Source organism: Acartia tonsa, chromosome 12, assembly GCF_053477335.1.
Source record: "Acartia tonsa isolate MP-2025a chromosome 12, ASM5347733v1, whole genome shotgun sequence".
NCBI classification, from domain to species: Eukaryota; Metazoa; Arthropoda; class Copepoda; order Calanoida; family Acartiidae; genus Acartia; species Acartia tonsa.
The window spans coordinates 28805298-28828366 of record NC_137271.1 but is presented as its reverse complement, the minus strand read 5'-3'; the positions used below and the strand labels follow the sequence as shown (position 1 = coordinate 28828366).

Here is a 23069-nt window from a genome sequence, read left to right as displayed (position 1 = left end):
GTCTGTCTATGTGTTGTGTGTAGGGAAAAGATCCAGGGAAGGTTTGTAAATATTTTGCGGAGGATATCGACAATGTTAAAAAATATAACCACTTACCACTCATGTTTCTCTATAACTTTTTCTTCCAAAACTATAATAGGGTGACTTACCCCTTTCTCAAGGGTCCCTATAGGCCTTTAGGGGCGTAGCCGGTAGTTAGATATAATATAGCAATTTAATTCTGCGATATTTTGGTGTTATTTATAGAACACCTTTTACTCTCGCTACCGTCTTAGTAAAACTTCACGTATGTTAAATTTAAATCAGCTATATAACAACAGAATCAAAGGTTATTTCAAGCTGTGATTCTTATATTATTCAACGGTGATAATCAATTATGGAAACCACTGTTGGTAAAACTTCTCCTGTGTGTGTGTGTGTATTTCTCTCGCAGTCTTTCCCGAGCATCGCAAGCGGATAGGGCCGCAATTCTATCACCAAACCTCCGACACATCAAAAATATTCCAACATGGTAAGTTTATTTTACTTTTTTCATTTAAAAAAAGTGTTTCTATTTCGATCAAAAGATCTTAATGCTAACCTATTCTTTTAAATTTCTTAAAGTGGTTTGAGGCTTTATCAAATTCCATATCGCCCCTTGATGCTTGGGGTGATATAGTTTTGTCCTATAATATAATTATACAAGGAACATTTTTAAGGAATGTAACACTAAATTTTGATTAGTCAAAATATTGAGGCAAGCTATTTTATGAAAAAATTCTAAAGATTGAAATTTTGGTTGACAAGTGTGGGCACTAAGCGTTTGAACCAAGAGTTTGAACCATATCAGTACCTAATTTTTAAGCCGACAAATAATAGAAGGTGTTTTTTTAAACAATATTATTTACAGTATAATGATAAAAACTTACTGAACAAAAATATTTAAAGCTTTCTTTCTCTATCAAATTTATAATACTTAAATGTTAATTTAGTTTTTTTTTACTGCAATGAACTTTTAACCGGTTTTATGCAGTTAAGGGTTATTGTTTAAAAACCACAGTTTCTCAAATTAACTTACGCAAATATTTTTTATTTCATATTTAGACAACCAATACCAAACATAATATGGTTAGTGACGATTTTAGATTTTTGAAGACATTATTTTATCTCTATGTTAATGAAACAACCCCCACCCCCCTCAAAATATCTATTTTTAAATTTTGATGCTAAAATCAAACTTGGGAAGGGGTTGTTTGGCGAAATAAAACCACAGGTTCCCTTATTGAATCTTGTAAGATGAGAGGATTGTCACATCCCCAAATTTTAAAGGCCGCACATAATTTTCTGTCAATTCTTTCTCATTGAAATAATGTTGATAAGGGCTTGTTGGTAGAAATTTAAGTAAAAGAATAGAGGGGAAACTATCTATATTTTACTCTACCCATTGACTGGGTACCCTGTGCGTACTTTCAATTGCGCCAATATCGTCGGAAATATTAATAAAGCCATATCGCTACAAAATAAGCAGAATTCAATATATATTTATTGGGAAGAATTTCTAAGCAATAATCGCGGGGCGAAGCCAATGGTGTATAAAAAAACAATGAATGACTATAACCTAAATTATCTGTGTTCCTTAATTGTTAAAATTACACGGTCTATTTTGATTTATTTTTCGTGTCCACACGTATTTATTATGGCTTAATGATCGACAGGTGCTAGCTTAAGTTAATGAGACAAGGTACTACCAAGTGTGTTAAACCCCCAACCCTCTTCTTTTTTTATTATGGAAAATATTTGATTTTATCCTCTCCCCACCCAGAAAAATATTTCCCCAAAGATTTGTTTGTGGGGGTGGGTAATAACCCTCTATCTAGATGTTTCCTAAAAAGGAAAATGAAGTAAATGGAACAATTCTCATCAAAATCTCAAATAGTTTAATTTACTATCTAAAACTAGCTTTCGGTTGTTATTCTTTGAAATTATTCAGATATATGAATTTGAATTGGATATCTGAATTTAGATAACAGCTAAACAAATATACAGAAAATCACAAATTTAGAAAAGCTTTGCTTTGAAAAGCATGGTATGTAGTTTCCACCTAGTAATGATTTGTGATAATTATACAAAATTAAACATAAAATGGAACCAAACTATACCATGCAGAAATATCTTAAGTTAAGAAGCTTTAATGGTGGTTTCCTTAAAGTGTTAGTCGAGCTGGGAACTGACCCACCTCAGTCCTCTTTATTTGAAATAAATTGAAAATAAGGGGTGAATAGTTTTAGTTTGTTTCTTAATTATCTTAGGTCAGGTTAGGTTAGGTTATATTATTTAATGGGTACTGGGTATCCCTAGAGAGTTAGTACTGCATGGATAGGCCCATGCATGGAAACATATACCCCATCTTCATGTTTATAATCTATTTTTAAAATAATTTTGAGGGGTCAGTGCTCAATCGACACTTTGAGTGAAAGCCCAGCTTTAATCGTCTATCATTTATTTGTTAATATCTAATTACCTTAGTTGGCTCCTTTCTTTTTTTGAGTTTTTAGTGAAAGTGTTATAAATAGTTATTTATTTACCCTTTCTTCTAAAATAACATTTTCTTCATCAAAAATATTTTTCTTTCTTTAAACTTTAAAAATAACTACCCTTCTTTACTTTCAAAGATATTTTATTCTTGGTCAATGATCTGTGAAAATTAAGGCTCGGCAGCCGCGCCTGAGCCTCCTGGAAGTAGAAACCTGATCCAAATTTGGCAATTTCACATTTGAAAAACCGTGCAAACGGGTTTAAATTTCTGCTTTTCGTCGGGGCTGACGCGCGGCTGCCGAGCCCTGGTGAAAAAATCAAATGATTCATGTTTAGAAGAAAGTACAAAAAAACTATTTTGAACATTTTGAAATAGTTCATAGGCAAATTGATTTAATGGAACTTATCTACAATTAACAATTAGAATTTGTCCGTTTGATTTCTTTTGGGATAGTTGAAATAGCCTAAAACATGTATTTCAAGCATCCATTTTAAAAGTAATTTTGGGATAGATTTTTACAGAAATCTTGCTTATACTTAAGTTAAAATTTTCAATTTACGATATATCTTGCTTATGCGATATTTATCGACATTTAAAGTTAAAGCAAAACGATTAAATTCTTAGTTAAACTTGTAAAATTGTAAACTTTATTACAACAAGCTCTTTATTATAATATCCGTGAAGAAATAGAAAATTCCACTGTAAATTATACTTACACCGAGGGTACTTATAAACGCGTTCTCTCATTCGTTGGCTCCTAAACTGGTAGGCGTATTTATTGGTTTGTACAACGTTTTCCATGCAGAAAGATTTTGTTTTTGCTTTTTCGGAATTAAACGTCTTATCCCTTAGTACAGAACCCTGTGATTATAAAAAATAGATATATAAATATAGTGTTTTGGCATAATATCAACTTAATTAAAATAACACCAACGATAAGTCATTTTTAATGATTCTATTAAATAATTTATGACATATTTAGTAAATGCAACCAATGACAAACAAATTCAGTCAAGCATAAGGAAATAAAAAGATAATTTCTCTATGCCCAAATGAAGAACAGACTGACGGACATACCTATATTATCCTTGATATAGAGTAGCTGCGCTTTTAAAAATCATTGCATATAAGGCAGAGCAATATGTATTGGTTTATTGATTTTCTTGGACAAAAAATCTTTTGTCAACAATCTTCAAGAAATTTTACTTTTTTTTTGCCAAAAAAACATCTTGTAAGCAAGAATGATATCGATTTTCTTAAAATATCATTCCCATATAAACAACCCCTTAAATAGTGGATGTAAATATTCATTTATTTCCCGGAGGTAACCATTTATTTCCCCGAGGTAGATATTTTTAGAAGATTTTCAAATTTTTTTGGAAGATTTTTGAATTTTTATTAATTATTAAAAGAAACTTTATATCAGGGATAAAAATGATCATAGCCGGGAAATAAATGAAAATTAAAAACCAAAATTAAACCACATTTTAGCATATAAAAATGAGTTTTTTGTTTAAATGAGAATGATATTCCTGTCCAGTTTTTTGTTTAGGAATGAATATTTCTTACCCGCGTGAATAAATGATGACCTATCGGTCCATCATTTATTCCCTCGGGTAAGAAATATTCATTCCTAAACAAAAAACTGGATAGGAATACCCCATTTAAGATATTCAATTAGTTAGGGCAGGGACATTGGACTGTAAATCACACCTGTACCCTAAGCATTATAATCACGTTATCTTATTCGTTGGCACAAAAATTAACTAAAATTTAATTTGTTTGTTCCATACAAGTAGAGTCCAAACTTTTTCAACAATAATTTTAATCTTCATAAGGTGTAATTTTGTTTGTCATCACTAGGAATGTATATAAATTTATCGTAATTGTCTTGAACATATTTATAATAGCTCTAAATTGAGGCTAATATTTCCGTTAAAGTTTTTAAGTTTAGTATTTAAGTTCTTTTTATATTTTTAGGCGTATATGGTTATAACTTTATGCTAAAACTTTTATATTCTATTTTCTGTTCTCAGGAATCTTTAGGGATAAGGGAAAATTCATACACATCTCCAATGATGATAAATAAAATCACCTCTTCTGCCGATTAAAATTATTAAAATTAAGTTTGGGTCCTAAAAGTTTTCTATTAAGATTTAATAGTCTTTAAGCTACCGAATTAGAGAAAACTTTGGTTACCAGTATAGTTTACAATCCAATGACCCCTCCCTCCCTGGTTGTACTGCATTCTTAAAGTGTGCAAACTCTAATGTATAAATACTATTATTGGATTTGGAACTTAAAGCCTACGTATTTAGAACTTTAATTGTACATAAATAAATATGCATATTTCAAGTAGCGTTGCTACCATATAACTCACTGTCCGTCCGTCATTTCATACATTGAAAATTTGCAAAAAAATGAATAAAAATTACAATAAAATGTCCGTTTGTCCGAGTAAGTTGGCAAAAAGAGGCGGTATAGTATTCTTAAAGACGGGCTCGTCAGCCATGCGCCTGTAAGCCTTTTAAAAAAATAATTAGAACATCCAAAGTCCAAACGCGGCTTCTGAGCCCTGTCTTAGCTATAGTAAAGCTATAAGAATGGATCTTACAGTTTTGGAATCCCGTAATCAAGCCTAACCGATCTAATTTTGCTTGTAAGTAATAATTTCTAGATATTTGAGGTTTGTATGTCATTCAACGAAAGAACAGTAATCTTTTTCTTTCATTTAAAAAAGGCAGTAGTTTCCATGAAAGCTAATCTTATTAAATGAAATTCGCATTATGACTTTTCTAAGAATAGTATAAAATATTAATTGCCACGCTACTTGAAGAAATAATTGTCTTTGTTTTTCCGTAATTAAAGTATTACAGATTTTAAAAAATTAATACTCTTTAAACCCCTTCAATATATTAAGACATATAAAGCAATATATATGATATTAATTCTATTAATCTGATACTTTAAAAGAAGAATAAAAAACAACAAGTGTGTTTTTGTCTATGCATTATATTAAGAAAATGCTGTTTTTGCAAAAATTTAAAGGATTAAAGATATAATCTCTGTGACCGCAAATTGGACCAAAGCACACCCCTCGCCAAATTCAAAATAGATTTATCTACTTTGCGGTTTAGAGTACAGAACCCCACTTCACTTTATTTTAAAATAAACTAAAAATAAGGAGGGGGGGATAGTTGTTCGTTTTTAAAATTAGATCAGGTTTGATAAGATTATATTGGGTACTTGGTAACCCGCAGGGTTAAGGCACTACAGACATATGTCCCGTAGGTTTGGTGCCCTTGTTCACTGTATTTAAAAAAAAGGGAGCTAAGTGCTTTATAGGCACTGTGAGGAAAAGCATTTAAATCATGCTTAATTTTACCCAAGATATCCATAATTATATTTTTGAATTTGTAAGGGGTTAAATATCACTGGAAGGGAAATTGCAGGATTAATAAAACTGTATTGATTGCCAGGAGGGACGGTAATGGAAGATAATTTCATTTATATTCGGTCTTATTCATTTTATTAATATAGGGAGTTATTTATCATTTCTATCAAAATACAGTTTCATTTTTGATTTTGTCACTTTTAATCTCATTATTATAGATGTTTTTTTTTACAATTGAGCTCATTGTGGACATAATCACCATGTATCCGGTATTTTAGAAGTTTTGCAACAAATGCATTTACAATTTTGTTTAGACTTATGCATTTATATTCTCCTTGTTCAGTCCTGACACTGTTTAAATGTTAATGTTCGTTTGTACTAACGGTTCAAAGCTTCGCTTTTATGTATGTTTCATCCTTGTTTATTATTGAAAACATTCTGAAAAACAAAGGTAATAAATCTATAATTTGCTTTTTCTCTGTGGTAATGTTTAGACCCTATTTTATATCTGGCGCGCGCCGACCTGGCGTACCACTAAGTGATTTAAAGATCCAGCTCTGTACTCTATAAAATAAAATAAAAGTTTTCGATAACTACTGAACCGATTGAGTTCTCAATTTTATGGAAGCTTCTTCATATAGGTCCCTGGATGGTTTTTGGCTGTTTTATTTTTATATCTAAGTTTTTAATAAATGCTGCCGATTATTTATTCTAAAGTACGCAATTTTTTTTTTTACATGTAAAGCTTAAATATTTTAATCTTTAGATGGATGGTAAATAATGAATGCAAAAAAGTAAGTAGATAAGTAAACAAACATTTACATGAACAGCTTTGTACAATTTAGGGCGGGTCGATTTGCAATCTTTTATGGATTTTCACATTTGTACACATTGGCAGGGGTTACTGGGTAAATATAAAACCCTGTGAAACTTGAAAGGGATTTTTTAATCCAAAAACAACAGGCGCGCGGGGGGTATAAAAAAAGCCCACCCCCTTATAAAACCAAAAATTGAAATTGAAACAAAAAACAGGCATGTTGCATATCAAAATGAAAAATATTGCCCCTAGTTCGAATAAGATCTCATTAAGTACCTAAAAATAGCTGATTTAGTCAAAATTGTTTATTTTGGTAGGTTATTTGAAAATCATTTTAGACTGAATCAATATTTTTCAAAACGGTTTTCAGATCTGTAATCAGCATTTCAATGCGGTCATTTTGATATGCAACACGTCTGTTTTTGAAGGAATTTCAATTTTTGGTTTTATAAGTGGGTGGGCACATTTTATACCCCCCCGTGCGTCCGTTGTTTTTTGATTAAAAACCCCATTTCAAGTTTCACAGTGTTTTATATTGGCCCAGTAACTCCTGCCAATGTGTACTAATGTGAAATTCCAAAATCGACCCACCCTTGTACATATGTAAGATATGAAAAAAATAAGCTTATATTAGTTATCTATCGCAACGTATTACAGACAGTTTTCTGAGGATATTAAAACTAAGAAGAAATTATGAGAATAAAAGGATATTACTTGGTTTCTAAGCCATAGTGGAAGTATAACAGTAGGTATATTATCTGAACAGTAGAATCCAATCGGTTCAGTGGTTACTAAGATCTTAAGGGACGGACAGACAGACAGACAGGCTGACGGACAGACATCAAGCTACTTTGTATTATAGACTAGAGGCTTCGCCCCTAGCCTCTAGAGGCATTGCCCTAAGAGGTAATTAAAAAAAATTAAGTACCTCTGGTGCTGTAACAACCTATTTTGAATTAACTGCCTAAAAAAATAAGGGGGGGGGGGGGGGTATTTTATGGGGTGTTGTGGGTGTCCCAACCCCCAAGAAAATAGCCTTAAATCACCACAGGACCAGTAGGTATATTCCCTGAAGAGTAGAATCCAATCGGTTCAGTCGCTACTAAGATCTTAAAGGACAGGCAGATGGACGGACGGACAGACATCAAGCTACTTTATATTATAGATAACTCAGGGTCGTCCAAGCTTTTTTATTTGGGGGGGGGGTAAATTTTTTTAAGGGGGGGGGGGTAAAAGAAAAAAAAATTGGGGGTGCCTACTCGATTTTTTTTTGTGGGGGGGGGGGTAATCGCCACTTTACCCCCCCCCCCCCCTTGGACGTCCTTGAGATAACTGATTTAAAGTATTTAATTTTCAGTATAGCTTCCAAACCGATTAATATCCTCTGGATTAAAACCAATTTTCAGGCAAAAATCCAAAATCATGTATAGTATTGTATTACAGACAATTTTCAACAAATATGTAAATAAAATCGTAAAATTGATATCAATTTTGTTAGCCTGAGCCTTCGGCCCCTCTGGGCTGACAAAACTGGCTTTAAAATCTTTTTGAACATAAAAACACATATATGTCTACCAAGCAACCAACTTGAAATTGCTAATTTGTAAAATATAAACTATTAAATTAAACATAAAAATTGAGATATTTGTTAATTGATAGTAATTAATTTAATCAACATTTCTGTTTTTTCATTGATTTGATTAAATACTTTGATTGATAAATCTAAATAATTAATCTTTTTTACTGAGCTATACAATTTACCTTTTTTGGCGCGACTAAAAAAATACATTAAAAATCTCTAAAGATTTAAAATAAACTCATTAGTCAAGGGAACTTAGAACAATTGATTGTAAAATTGCATTGCCATTTAAAAACAAAGACAGTTTTAAAAGTTAGTTTCCTTTTTGTAGTTTACCCGAAGTGCAATTGAAAGCTAGAATCATGGAGGGAGAATAATCTTCAATAAAAACTATATGTTTATTTTTTTTGTATCTGTATACAAAGAAAGCAGCTTATAGTGCCTAAAAAATGACGCCATACAATACAAATGACCAATGATAGGCCAGTATATATTGTAACTGACCAATGGTAAAATGAATACTGACCTATCATTGGTCATTTGACGTTTTTTTTATTAGGCATTATAAAGAACATGAAAGTGTTTTATAAAAGCAATTACTTTTTCAATTTTAGCAACTTATTTTAATCTTGATAATAACTTATGCCACTTGTTTTAAAAAGTCTATTTAGTTATAAAAGTAAGTTCTCATCTAAACTGTCTTACTTAAAGGGATGTAGAATATACGTGGATATTATGACAGGGAAAAATTGTCGTCAATTTAGTGCTAACGTGGAACTTGTTCATTGGTAAGTTCCTTCATCCAGTAAGACGGGATAGGATGGGGCAAAAGGAGGTGTAAGGAGGATTCGTTACTTTAGCCCGCTGCAAGTTTCACTTTATTAGAGAACACGTAAAACTGGTGTAAGATCCAAGCAATAATATATCCATTTTACTTTACCTTTCTTGTTTATTTTTATTTTTTAAGTAGCGCACATTTCAAAGAGAGAGGGAACAATTGGCTGTTTATTAAACTAGTCCCAAAGTTTTATAACAACGTTTTCTTATTCATAAGCTTAAAACTTTGGGGACTTTAATGAATTTTGATAAGTTGGTTAATTAAGTTGAGTGTTCAAACGTTTCAATCAACCCCTAATTTTAATCAACAGAAGAGGTGGTTTTGTGTATCATCATTGAGGATGTACATCAATTTACAGGCTATTGTCTTATCCGATTAGATCAATTGCGCATATTCTTTAAAGAATACTTTTCTCTGTTCTTGGTTTTGAACAAATTATTTGCGGAATTCAGATATTGCAATGACATGCTACATTAACTTTACAATGTTCGTGCAATCCAACCAGACAACCAACCCTTGGATTACAAAACCTTTGTTTGGAAGTTTTTGTTATTAGAGTAAAACACTAGAGGGAGAAAGGGTTAAATAACTATATTTCCCTATCGCAATGCCCTTGAGCCGACTCTCAATTGGGTCTTTGAAAATCAACCAATGGAAACGGGAATATTAACACAGCTATGTAGCAGAAAACAATTTGCTAGCAGACAAAAAAGTCATTTAAAATGGGGGGGAGGTAGTTATCTGTAAATACATCTATAGATCTGTCTTTTTGTTAATAAAAACATAATTATTCATTTTGTCAATGTATAGTTAATCATAATTTATTACTTTTGTAAAATCATTACGGTTTTAAAATTGTCTTGACTGTTTTTAGTAGCGAAGCTACTCTATAATTCGAAATGTCCGTCCGTCCGTCTGTCCGTCCGTCTGTCCGTCCGTCTGTCCGTCCGTCTGTCCGTCCGTGTAAGACAGAATAGGGGAAACGTGATTTTCTCGGCTCCTATTAAAGATAGACAGCTGAAATTTTTTGACAACATTCCCATTATTAAGGAGCACAATTAACTATAAAACATCAAGGGCGGTCGGACCCCTTTTTGGCAGGTTTTAGGCTATTTTTGTATGTTTCACATTTTTCTCTATATCTTCAGTGTTTATGGTCCGATTTTCAAAATTTTTCAGTTATTGATATCAAAATTAAATTTCCTGTCGTTTACAGAACACAACTATGACGGCTACACTGCCATTTTGCAGGTTTTAGGCTATTTTTGTATTTTTCACATTTCCACCAGTACCATATCTTCAGTGTTTATGGTCCAATTTTCAAAATTTTTTCAGTTATAGATATGAGAATTAAATTTCCCGTCGTGTAAAGAAAACATCCATGACGGCCAGACTGCCTTTTTGCAGGTTTTAGGCTATTTTTGTATTTATCACATTATTCTCCATATCTTCAGTGTTTATGGTCCGATTTTCAAAATTTTTTCAGTTATAGATATCAAAATTAAATTTCCCGTTGTTAAAAGAAAACAACCATGGCTGTCAGACTGCCTTTTATCAGGTTTTTGGCTATTTTTAAATGTTTTACATATTTCCCCATATATTTGGTGTTTTTGGTCCAATTTTCAAACTTTTTTGGGATAAATACACTTTAAATCTACTTTTACGTATTTCCATCCACGATTTTTTGTGCTTCGCTACTTATGGATGTTGTCATCCTTGTTTTTATTCTAACTTATAAACCTTTTTTTACATGTTTTGTAAAAATACTTTTAAGTTTAAGTTGATAAAGCTTTACTTTTTCAACTCGGTTTAACCAATTATTTAAACAAGGTTGACAACATTAGAACAGATTAGAAGAAATAAATATATTACCTTATAAAAAGGTCTTTATTTAACAATTATCTCTTTATATTATATTAGCACCTACGCCCCTAGAGGCCTCTAGTGGCATTTTAAATGTTTTTTTTATATTTAAATATGTCTATGTTGTGTTTGACGTTTATGTTTCGTTGAACTCTCTTTGTTAAATCGAGAAAGGTAATTTTTTTTTTGGATTTTTTTGTGATTTCTCTTGGGAGGGTGGTGGTACCCTCCCCCAAAATAGTTATAAACCTTCCCGGGACCTATGAGAATCTACCCTGTTAAGGAGAACCCGATCGGTTCAGCGGTTAGCGAGATCCTTCGGTACAAACAAACAGACAAACAGACATCCTGTTACTTTAGTATAAGGATAGCAACCAACCAAGTCAAAGGTTTTAGATTTAAAAATCAAGCTGGGTTTGAGACAACTTAGACTATTATATCACAATGTGTTTCTCCCCTTTGTATCTATTTTGTTATTCTAAATTATAAAACTACTAGCGGATTCGCCCCTAGCCTCTAGGGGCTTTGCCCCAAGAGGTTTGATCAAACTAACTTTTCGTGTTTTAGATTTTAAAGAAAATTTTAGAAAAAATTTTGGGGGGGGGATTTTTTTTTGGGGGGGGGGGTTAGTCGACCCCACTATTCTAATTTATTTTAGTTTAAAAAAAAATATTTTTTGGGGGGGTGGATATTTTTTTTTGGGGGGGGGAGGGGTTGGGGGTGTTCCACCCCCCCAAGAAAATAGTTATAAACACTCTCGGGACCTATGAGAAGCTTCCCTGTAAAGGAGAACCCGATCGGTTCAGCGGTTAGCGAGATTCTTCATCACAAACAAACAGACAGACAAACAGACAGACAGATAAACAGACAAACAGACAGACAAACAGACAGACAAACAGACAGACAAACACACAGACAAACACACAAACAGACAGACAAACAGACAGACAAACAGACAGACAAACAGACAGACAAACAGACAGACAAACAGACAGACAAACAGACAGACAAACAGACAGACAAACAGACAGACAAACAGACAGACAAACAGACAGACAAACAGACAGACAAACAGACAGACAAACAGACAGACAAACAGACAGACAAACAGACAGACAAACAGACAGACAAACAGACAGACAAACAGACAGACAAACAGACAGACAAACAGACAGACAAACAAACAGAAAAAGAAACAGACAAAGAGACAGACAGACATCGTTCTACTTTGTATTATAGATATTGTAAAGATTCATCTTTTCTCTCTTTATTTTTTTATCTTTTGTATGATTTTGCGGAAACAGATAGCTCTATATCAAATTTAAATAAGATTTTAAATAAAACAATTATGATAACATTCATAGAAGCGGCGTTAAAGCGCAAAGTCTTTAAAAGATTTAAAATATAATTTTGTTTATCCTAAAGGTCAAGTCTTATAAATAGCACAAAACCTTCCAAGGCTCTAATTAAGCTTTTCAGAAAATTGTTGACTTATTGGAATACGCGGTTTTAAAGATATTACTGAAAAAAATGTACTACACAAGTTTGATTTTGTTCACCTAGAATACTTGGCATGATGATTCCTGTAACAGTCAGTAACAATTCAGAATGTGTAGCAACTTTTTCTTTTAACCTATTTTCATACGATACAATTATCCTATTTTGGAATACCGACTTCTACAACTATAAGGTACAATGTTATACTCAAATTAAAGTCTAAATCGGTGAGTAGGTCTTTACTAAGAATCATCCATTCAACTTTTGAGATTGATTTAATCGGATTCTTTATTAAGACTTTGAAATGGTGCTGAATATAATTTAAAATGCGTAGTTACTCTATGTTTGGTTATGTTCGTTTGTCTGATTTGTTGAGTTTTCTTTTTATGTATAATGTACAAACTAAAATAGTATTCAAATTTTAAATTCCCTTTTAAATGTTGAGGTCGATAATCGACAAGAAATTAAACTAGAAGCGCATAAAAAAATCATAAAATATACTAATCAAATATTCATTGAAATTTATTTCTTAGAATTTTTAATATACATTTGTCTATCATTTTTTACCACACCCTGCTTATCTATCCATCTGTCTATATTCATTATTCATTTATATATAGATTTATATACTCATCTATATATTTATCTATTTAAATATCTATCAATATATCTTATCTAACTATCTATCTATATTTCTATCTATATATATCTATCTGTCTATCCATCTATATCCAAATTTATCTGTCTATCTATCTATCTATTTTAGAGAGAATGTATAAGCGTGCATATTGGACAGGCTGGATGTCAGATGGGGTCAGCCTGCTGGGAGCTATACTGTCTCGAACATGGTAAAATTGTTTATAAATAGCCTAAAACCTGCCAAAGAGATATCTTAATTCTTTTAATTGCTTAGAGAAAGCGAAAGAAACAAAGTAGAAAGGAGGTAGTGGGAAAAAGTGTATAAAAATCAGCCAGGTGACGTCATAAAAATGAGGGAGATGAAAGGAAATGTGAGAAAGAAAACCCCCTAAAAAAAGACGGATAATCTTTCATTTTTATGACGTCACATGGCTGATTTGTGAGACACTTTGTCCCACTACATAAGAAGTAGAGGGAGAAATAGAGAGAAAATATCATATCTATATTTATGATAGTTCTTAATTATCTTTTATTTATCTTTCTTGTTATCTATCCTTATATATAGGTATACAGCCAGATGGATTGCTGCCCTCAGACAAAACTCAAGCAATGAATGATGATAGTTTTAGCACATTCTTCAATGAAACTGCTAATGGCAAGCAAGTTCCCAGGTAAGATTTCTCTAACTGTGGAACATCTAGAAGATTACCCAAAAGAACCTATTACTTATATTATGGTATTTCTCAGCTGCTTTGGGAGATAAACGGCTATAATTGCTTGGTTAGATGTTTACAATGCACTTTGTCAATCTCCAGTTCCTGTTACTTTATATTCAAGGATATACGTAGAAATAAAATATTTTTCAGTATGACTGTAAACCTGTTTTAATTCAGCGGATATCTATCGGTTTAGAAGCCATGCTGTAAATAACCTGTATTAATAATTGAAGTTTAGCAAAAATATTTAAGAAAGTGCGACTGCATTATTGCAATATTACATAATAGCAAAATTTACTTTTTAAACAAAGTTTATCGTTAAGCAGTACGAGCGGAAGTAAGCAGAGAAATAGGGGACAATTGGCTTTTTATTACACTAGTCCCTTGAGTTTTATAATAACATTTCCTTATTCGTTGGCTTAACAACTTTGTGGACTTTTTTATAAATTTTGATTGGTTGCTTTATTAAGTTGACTGTCCAAACGTTTCAACCACTAATCTTACTCTACAGAAGGGGTATTTTTTTCTCTTATGTTTATAAATTTATAGGCCATTGTCTTATACCTTCAGATCCCTAGGTACAATTGCTAAAGCTGTGTTATAATTATTTATAATTTTGTGTAAACCCTAAATATGGAAAGATCGTATTACTCAATTTTAGGATTATTTGCATAAAATTAACATTTAGAAGATTAACTTATGTAATCAAATGAAATTTAAAACTAATAATAGCAAAACTACTTCATACTATTTCTTATTTGTCTATATATTTATTATGTGAAGGCACAATATAATTAACATTCAGCGGTCGGTTTTTTCTCTTTTTCTTCATTGAGTAAAAAATAGAAGATTAGAGTAAAACACTAGAGGGAGAAAGGGTTAAATAACTGTATCTTCCCATCGCACAGTCCTTGTGCTGACTTTCAATTGGGTAATTGAAAATCAACCAATTTTGTGGTTTGTAACACATCCAAGTAGCAGAAAACAATTGGTAGCAGACGAATAAGATCATTGAAAAGGGAAGGGAGGTAGTTATCTGTATATACAGCTATACTATAGATCTGTCAATAGAAGGCTAAAACTAATTGACATTAAATTTTGGGATATATACTTTATTTTAGCCTCCCTTTTATAAAACAAGTTTTAACAAGCAGTTGTGAATTAGAAATGCATTAACGGGATAAAAAGTATTATTTGTGACACTAATATGAACAGTTTATGCATTCAGTGTCTAAATAATTATTAACAAGATTAGTTTTTAAGAAAACTTATGCCTTGATGATAAAATGATTCAGAGCTATATACAGGGAATAATTTATATCAAAATAAATCAGACATCTAAAGAGATAATACATTTGACGATGAAATATCTTAAGAAATGTCCCTACTGCAGGTTATAATCATTAGTGGAAAAAATGGACAATATTAGTTTATACCAACCAATCAAAATATAAATAAAGTAACTTTACTTTTGCAGACAATGAATGAGAAAACTTGTTTATAAACTTTGGGGTATCTCTATCCCATGAGAAATAGACTAAATAGTACAACTTTACCTTTATTACTTAATTAGTTGTATTTTTTCCAGGGCTGTATTTGTTGACCTGGAGCCCACAGTACTGGACGAAGTAAGAACTGGTTCCTACAGACAACTCTTCCATCCAGAACAACTTGTGTCAGGTATGATTAAAAGGGATAAGACAATGGCCGATAAATTGATGTAAATCCCCAATGATGTAAATAAAATTAGTGGTTGAAACGTTTGAACACACAACTTAATGAATCAGCCAATCAAAATTCACTAAACTCCCTAAATTTGTTACGCCAACGAAAAAGAAACCGTTATTATAAAACTTTGGGGACTGGTGTAATAAACAGCCCTCTCTCTCTGACTTGTAAACTACTGAACCAATTGTGTTCTTAAGCTTCACATAGATTCCTTCATGGTTTTAATCTTTAGATTTAGGTTTTGGGATTGTTATAGGCTATATTTCAACCACTTACCTCCTTTGGAATACAGTCCCCGTAGTTACAGGGGCGTAGCCGCTAGTTTAAAAAAAACACGTATGCCGCGGCTTTCCTTTTAATTCATCTTTGTAAACATTTTGTTAAAAAAATAAACTTGAATGCGTTTTTAAGTGTTTGGTTCGAAGAGCCCCGCAGTGCTACAAGATAATTTTTTTTCTCTTCAAATTTTGGAGGGATAGGGGGCACTGATTTCCATAATCATTGTCAGTCAGTCAGTCATTGTCTTGTAAAAATATCTTATAATCCTTGTTACTTCAGGAAAGGAAGATGCAGCTAACAATTATGCCAGAGGCCATTATACAATTGGGAAGGAGATTGTTGATCTGGTCATGGACAGGTAAACAGAGGATATTATACAATTGGTAAGGAGATTGTTAACCTGGTCATGGACAGGTAAACAGAGGATATTATATAATTGGGAAGGAGATTGTTAACCTGGTCATGGACAGGTAAACAGAGGATATTATACAACTGGGAAGGAGATTGTTGACCTGGTCATGGACAGGTAAACAGAGGATATTATACAATTGGGAAGGAGACTATTGATCTGGTCATGGACAGGTAAACAGAGGATATTATATAATTGGGAAGAAGATTGTTGACCTGGTCATGGACAGGTAAACAGAGGATATCATACAATTGGGAAGGAGATTGTTGACCTGGTCATGGACAGGTAAACAGAGGATATTATATAATTGGGAAGGAGATTGTTGACCTGGTCATGGACAGGTAAACAGAGGATATTATACAATTGGAAAGGAGACTATTGATCTGGTCATGGACAGGTAAACAGAGGATATTATACAATTGGGAAGGAGATTGTTGACCATGTCATGGACAGGTGAACAGAGGATATTATTCAATTGGGAAAGAGATTGTTGACCTGGTCATGGACAGGTAAACAGAGGATATTATACAATTGGGAAGAAGATTGTTGATCTGGTCATGGACAGGTAAACAGAGAATATTATACAATTTGGAAGAAGATTGTTGATCTGGTCATGGACAGGTAAACAGAGAATATTATACAATTGGGAAGAAGATTGTTGATCTGGTCATGGACAGGTAAACAGAGAATATTATACAATTGGGAAGAAGATTGTTGATCTGGTCATGGACAGGTAAACAGAGAATATTATACAATTGGGAAGAAGATTGTTGATCTGGTCATGGACAGGTAAACAGAGAATATTATACAATTAAGAAGAAGATTGTTGATCTGGTCATGGACAGGTAAACAGAGAATATTATACAATTGGGAAGAAGATTGTTGATCTGGTCATGGACAGGTAAACAGAGAATATTATACAATTGGGAAGAAGATTGTTGATCTGGTCATGGACAGGTAAACAGAGAATATTATACAATTAAGAAGAAGATTGTTGATCTGGTCATGGACAGGTAAACAGAGAATATTATACAATTGGGAAGAAGATTGTTGATCTGGTCATGGACAGGTAAACAGAGAATATTATACATGATTTTTCCTTATTTCTTAGAACCTGGTCTTATCCATCGGTTTGGAAGTCATACTGGAAAAGAAAATACTTTTTTTACTAAATACCTTAACTTAAAAATAGACACATAATGTTGGTTAAAGTGAATAAAAAAATTAAAAAAAACTTTTGGCTGAAGTATCCCGATTGATGTAATATTACCTTCTAACATGACGTCAATCTGAACAGTTTGGCCAAACATTGTAACATTTATCCCCTTTTTAGGAGACAATTTTACAAGAATTGTTAAAAATATGCTTTTAGCAACGAAAACTTTATATATGTATAGTTTACTAGAGCATGAAATGTTTAAATATATACAAACTTCCTTGGTTTTAGACATTAGTTGACTTAAGAATATAAACTTAATAAAGAATAGTGCTACTATATAAACAGTCTAGAATAAATGTCCGTATGTCAGTAAATATAATTAACCAAATAATTATTATTTAAAGATTTTATGAAAAACATCTAAATTACTTAACATTAAATTACCTATTTATTAAAATAGCATTTTTGAAAATGTATTGGCATTAACTTTAAATAATTCCAAAGCTAAGTTTTAATAACTATTTATTTTTAAAAATCTAAACTAGGTTATTAAAAAAACATGAATTGTATATTTTATTGTGATTTTTTGCTAAAGGTTGAAAGTAAGTAAAAATTTAGAAATCTTAACCAACACTACAAAAAGTAGGCAATAAATAAATAAAGATACAGTGTTGTAATAATATTATCCTTTGTTTATAAATTAAACAAGGATGACAACATCCATAGGTAGCGATGCTCTGAAAGGAAAAAAACAATAATGTAATGGAAAGTTGATAACTAAGAAAGAAGTGCCTAATAAAACAATGACGTCATTCAATGACCAATGATAATCCAATATACTTTGTAATTGACAAATGGTAAAATGTATACTTGCCTATCATATGTCATTTGTATTGTATGACGTCAGTTTTCCTTGGGCACTATAAGCTGCTTCATCAAGAAAGCCTACCATAGCTATAACGCAACGGACAAACGGACAATAGTCTGATATCATAATGTTTAATATTGATGGGAATCTCCCCCCCAAGAAATGTCCGACTTATATCTTTTAAAACAATATAAATGAACAGCACGATCAAACCTGATTTAAAGAGTAGCTGCGTTCTTGAAAGTCTAAACTAATAAAACAACATGTTTATATGTATACAACACTTAGATAGTTGTAAAAAAGTTGTGGTTTTACTCAGGGATCTATAGGGATAAGACAATTGCTGATAATTTGATGTACATCCCCAATGATAATACACAAAATTGACCCTTCTATAGACTACACTAAGTTATTGAAACGTTAGTACATGAAACAACCAATAAAAATTCAATAAAAGTCACCAATAAGAAAACGTTATTTTAAAGCTTTGGTTACTATTGTAAAAAACAGCCCAATGTCCCCTCCCTCCGGCCCTGGGTTTTACTTTGTTTCTAGTAGATATGTAATAGATTTACATTCTTTAGATTGAAAGAAACATACTTGAAAAACTTATTCCTATTCCTTATTAAGATTATATATAGATGGATTAGATTTGTATACTCAGCTGCTATTTAAGTTGCTTTACTTAAGAAATAAATTTGAGAATTTCCCATATCAATAGGCTTCTACTGTATAAATAAACTAGCGGCTACGCCCCTAGCATCTCGGGGCTCTGTTTTCGAAGGCATATGGAGGGGCATATAAATAGCCTGAAACCATATCAAAGACTTATTTATAAAAATAGAATAGCTTAAAACCATCTAGGGACCTATAAGAAGCTTCACTGTTAAGGTGAACCATATAGGTTCAGTGGTTAGTGAAATACTTCGCTACAGACAAAAAACCTTACTACTTTATATAATAGGATTTGTTCTTACTTCTGCATAAAATATTTTTTTTCTAATACTGTGCTTCCCATGTATGTTAACATCCTTGTTGTTTACTATATTATAAATAAAAAAATTGAAATAAGAAATAGTAATATACTTTGGTTTGCCCCTGAAGCCTATTCTAATTTTATATTAACTTGGGACAAAGTTGTAAGTAATCTCTATTAAGGCGCGCAACATTAGAGTAAAACACTAGAGGGAGAAAGGGTTAAATAACTGTATCTCCCCATCGCAACCGCCTTGTGCAACCATTCTATTGGGTCATTGAAAATCAACCAATTGTGTCGCTCATATTAAAACATCCAAGTAGCAGAAAATAATTTAGAAGCAGACGAAAGAGGTCTTTGAAAATTGAAGGGAGGTAGTTGTCTGTATATACATCTATACTATAGATATGTTCTCGCAAATACTTAAAATCACACATAAATTGAAGGAAGAACAATTTTGTACCCAAATTAATAATATATTATATTAAAAATCTGGTTAAAATACAAAATATTTTCTTTTCTTTATTGATACAAATGCATTTTTGTAATATAATTAAAAAAGACAATATATTTTTTCTATCCTAATAATGATATTTTCTTGTCTTTTTTTAAGAATCCTTATTTTAATCTAATACACTTATGTCTTTATCTCAGTTTTGCAGGCATCTAATAGAAATCTGGAAATTTCTTGAAAATTCAGTGGCTAGCTACATATCGTTACGCTCCAAGGAGACGTACTTCTTTTCTTAAACCAATAAATGTATAACTATAGATGTACAACCCAAACAATTAACTTGGCCAAGTGGTGGGACCTTCCCTCCCCCCCCCCCCCAAAAAAAAACAGTCTAGCTATTTTTATATTCTTTTTTCGTAAATAAATAAATAGTACATAAATAATAGTTACTTTTTAACAGTTTTATGCGACCAGCTTTCGCTGTGTGTTTTGCTTCTGCAAACTATTTCATATTTTATCCGTAGGGATAGGACCTGTAGGGGCTAAATATTAGTTTTAAAAAGAAATCAAAATAGGGGGTACCCATTTATGCATACAAACTAAATGCGCAGATTGTGCTTTAGCAGTGATGTGTATCTGAAAATTTTTGCGCACTCCAATGCACAGTTAAAGTGTTAATTAATGTTAACACTTAGAAACCAAGATTAAGTTTTAAGAATAGATAGACAGCTCAGGTGGCTTTATAGTGTTGCTTATTGTATCAACCATTTCTAACAGTTATTTTTGTATGTATCTTTTACATTATCTACCCCTCTCTCTTTTCTGTTTATAGGCCTCTAGGAGCACTTGAAAGTATTGAAAATATTTTTTAGGGGAAAGGGTAATGACTTTTCCATTATTGCTTCCAAACCGATTAATATCTGCTGGAATAAACCGGTACTTAGCCATACTGAAAAAAAACAATCTTTACCTTCTCTAGATTGCAGAGATTGCATTCACCGGAGCTAGAGTTGTAGGTTGGTGCTTGCTGAAGGATGGACCATCTAATATCATATCTATCTATCTATCTATCTATCTATCTATCTATCTATCTATCTATCTATCTATCTATCTATCTATCTATCTATCTATCTATCTATCTATCTATCTATCTATCTATCTATCTATCTATCTATCTATCTATCTATCTATCTATCTATCTATCTATCTATCTATCTATCTATCTATCTATCTATCTATCTATCTATCTATCTATCTATCTATCTATCTATCTATCTATCTATCTATCTATCTATCTATCTATCTATCTATCTATCTATCTATCTATCTATCTATCTATCTATCTATCTATCTATCTATCTATCTATCTATCTATCTATCTATCTATCTATCTATCTATCTATCTATCTATCTATCTATCTATCTATCTATCTATCTATCTATCTATCTATCTATCTATCTATCTATCTATCTATCTATCTATCTATCTATCTATCTATCTATCTATCTATCTATCTATCTATCTATCTATCTATCTATCTATCTATCTATCTATCTATCTATCTATCTATCTATCTATCTATCTATCTATCTATCTATCTATCTATCTATCTATCTATCTATCTATCTATCTATCTATCTATCTATCTATCTATCTATCTATCTATCTATCTATCTATCTATCTATCTAGGATAAGAAAGCTGTCAGATAGCTGCACAGGCCTCCAAGGATTTCTTATTTTCCATTCTTTTGGTGGAGGTACAGGATCAGGTAAATGTGATCCAGTATGGCTTTCAAACCGTTTAATATCTGCTGGATTAGAACCGGTTCTCAGCCATACTGAAAAATTATTTATAGCATCGTATTATTTCCAGTTTACTACAAGTTTACAGTCATAAGAATATAACCCGTTTGTGCCTTCGGCATCTCGGGGATATCAAAACTGGCTTTAATCTTATAAATGTAAATTTTTATATCCGTGAAAGACTGGTTATAATACGATGCAATAAAAAAACTATTACCAATTTATCAATTATTTCTTTAGACATTTCGGAGAAGAGGTATTTCCCTTAAAGTGTTTAGTCGAGCACATTTAAACCTTTCCATATTTTGTAATAAATTTCAATAAGGGTGGCGGGAAAGTTTGTTACCTTAAGCTAGGTTATTTAGGGTGTTGGGTAACCCTGCAGGGAACGGGCACAGGAAAAAAAATTACCCCCCCCCCCCCAATCCCCACCCTTTGTTTTATATTTATTTGTATCAAAGGGAAAGTGGGTTTCTGTGCTTGCAAGCAACTTTGAGAAAAATCCCTAGAAAAAAGTTTACGTTATAAGGTTGCGTGATTTTCAATTTTTCTTTTTCTATTTATCTATGCAGTATGTATTCTAGGTTTTACCTCCTTACTAATGGAAAGGTTATCAGTTGATTATGGAAAGAAATCCAAACTAGAATTCTCAATTTACCCGGCACCCCAGGTTTTATTTTTTTGAGTACAAAAGTTAATCTATAATTTACTTTGTCTGTCAGTCCGTAAAGCTATGGGAGAAATGAGATTTTATTGTGATGATATCACTTACCAAATGGCGTTTATGAAACAGTTTGCTTTGTCTGAAGGTTTCGTGATTTTATTCCAACCTTCTATATTCTTTTCTGATGTACTTTTTTACATTTATCATTTTATATTGGATTATTTTCTTATATCCCTTGCTTTTGAAAATTTTCTTTCCTTTTTATTCATTTCTTCTCACTCTCTCTCTCTCTCTCTGTCTGTCTGTCTGTCTGTCTCTCTCTCTCTCTGTCCTTCTCTGTCTGTCTGTCTGTCTGTCTGTCTCTCTCTATCTAACAGATCTATTGTATATATATGTATATACAGATAACTACCTCCCTTCCTTTTTTAAATGACCTTAATCGTCTGCTACCAAATTGTTTTCTGCTACTTGGCTGTGTTAATACACATCACACCATTGGTTGATTTTCAATTACCCAATTGAGACTCGGCACAAGGCCAGTGCGATGGGGAGATACAGCTTTTAACACTTTCTCCCTCTAGTGTTTTACTCTAATCTCTCTCTCACTCTATTTTTTTTATCTTTCTCTTTATCTCTTTCTATTATATATATATCTATCATATTATCCTTTACCATTTCTGTTTTGTATTCCTTGTTTCATAAATATCAGAAAGACAAATATTATCTTATTTATCTTGTAAAATTGCAAGGAAGGGGAAGTGACATGCGAGAAAAAATATTTTCACCTTAAATCCCAGATTTTAATTGTTGGATTATTCCGCCGCGCTGGTAGAACCTTATTTGTTCTGTAGGAAAATTTTTCTTTTGCT

At 32.1% G+C, this 23069-nt stretch overlaps 1 protein-coding gene across 1 annotated transcript in view; it reads left to right on the top strand.

Annotated features, from left to right (window-relative positions):
- The first annotated feature begins 409 nt into the window (after window positions 1-409).
- Window positions 410-23069, top strand: part of LOC145334498 (tubulin alpha-1 chain-like) — a 35232-nt gene continuing 12572 nt past the window's right edge. The window contains exons 1-7 of the mRNA XM_080179964.1: window positions 410-511; window positions 13270-13351; window positions 13708-13813; window positions 15447-15538; window positions 16145-16223; window positions 21423-21502; window positions 22121-22206. Of these exons, the coding sequence (XP_080036090.1) occupies window positions 509-511; window positions 13270-13351; window positions 13708-13813; window positions 15447-15538; window positions 16145-16223; window positions 21423-21502; window positions 22121-22206 (528 nt within the window). The 5' untranslated portion in view covers window positions 410-508. The remainder of the gene's footprint in view (window positions 512-13269; window positions 13352-13707; window positions 13814-15446; window positions 15539-16144; window positions 16224-21422; window positions 21503-22120; window positions 22207-23069) is intronic.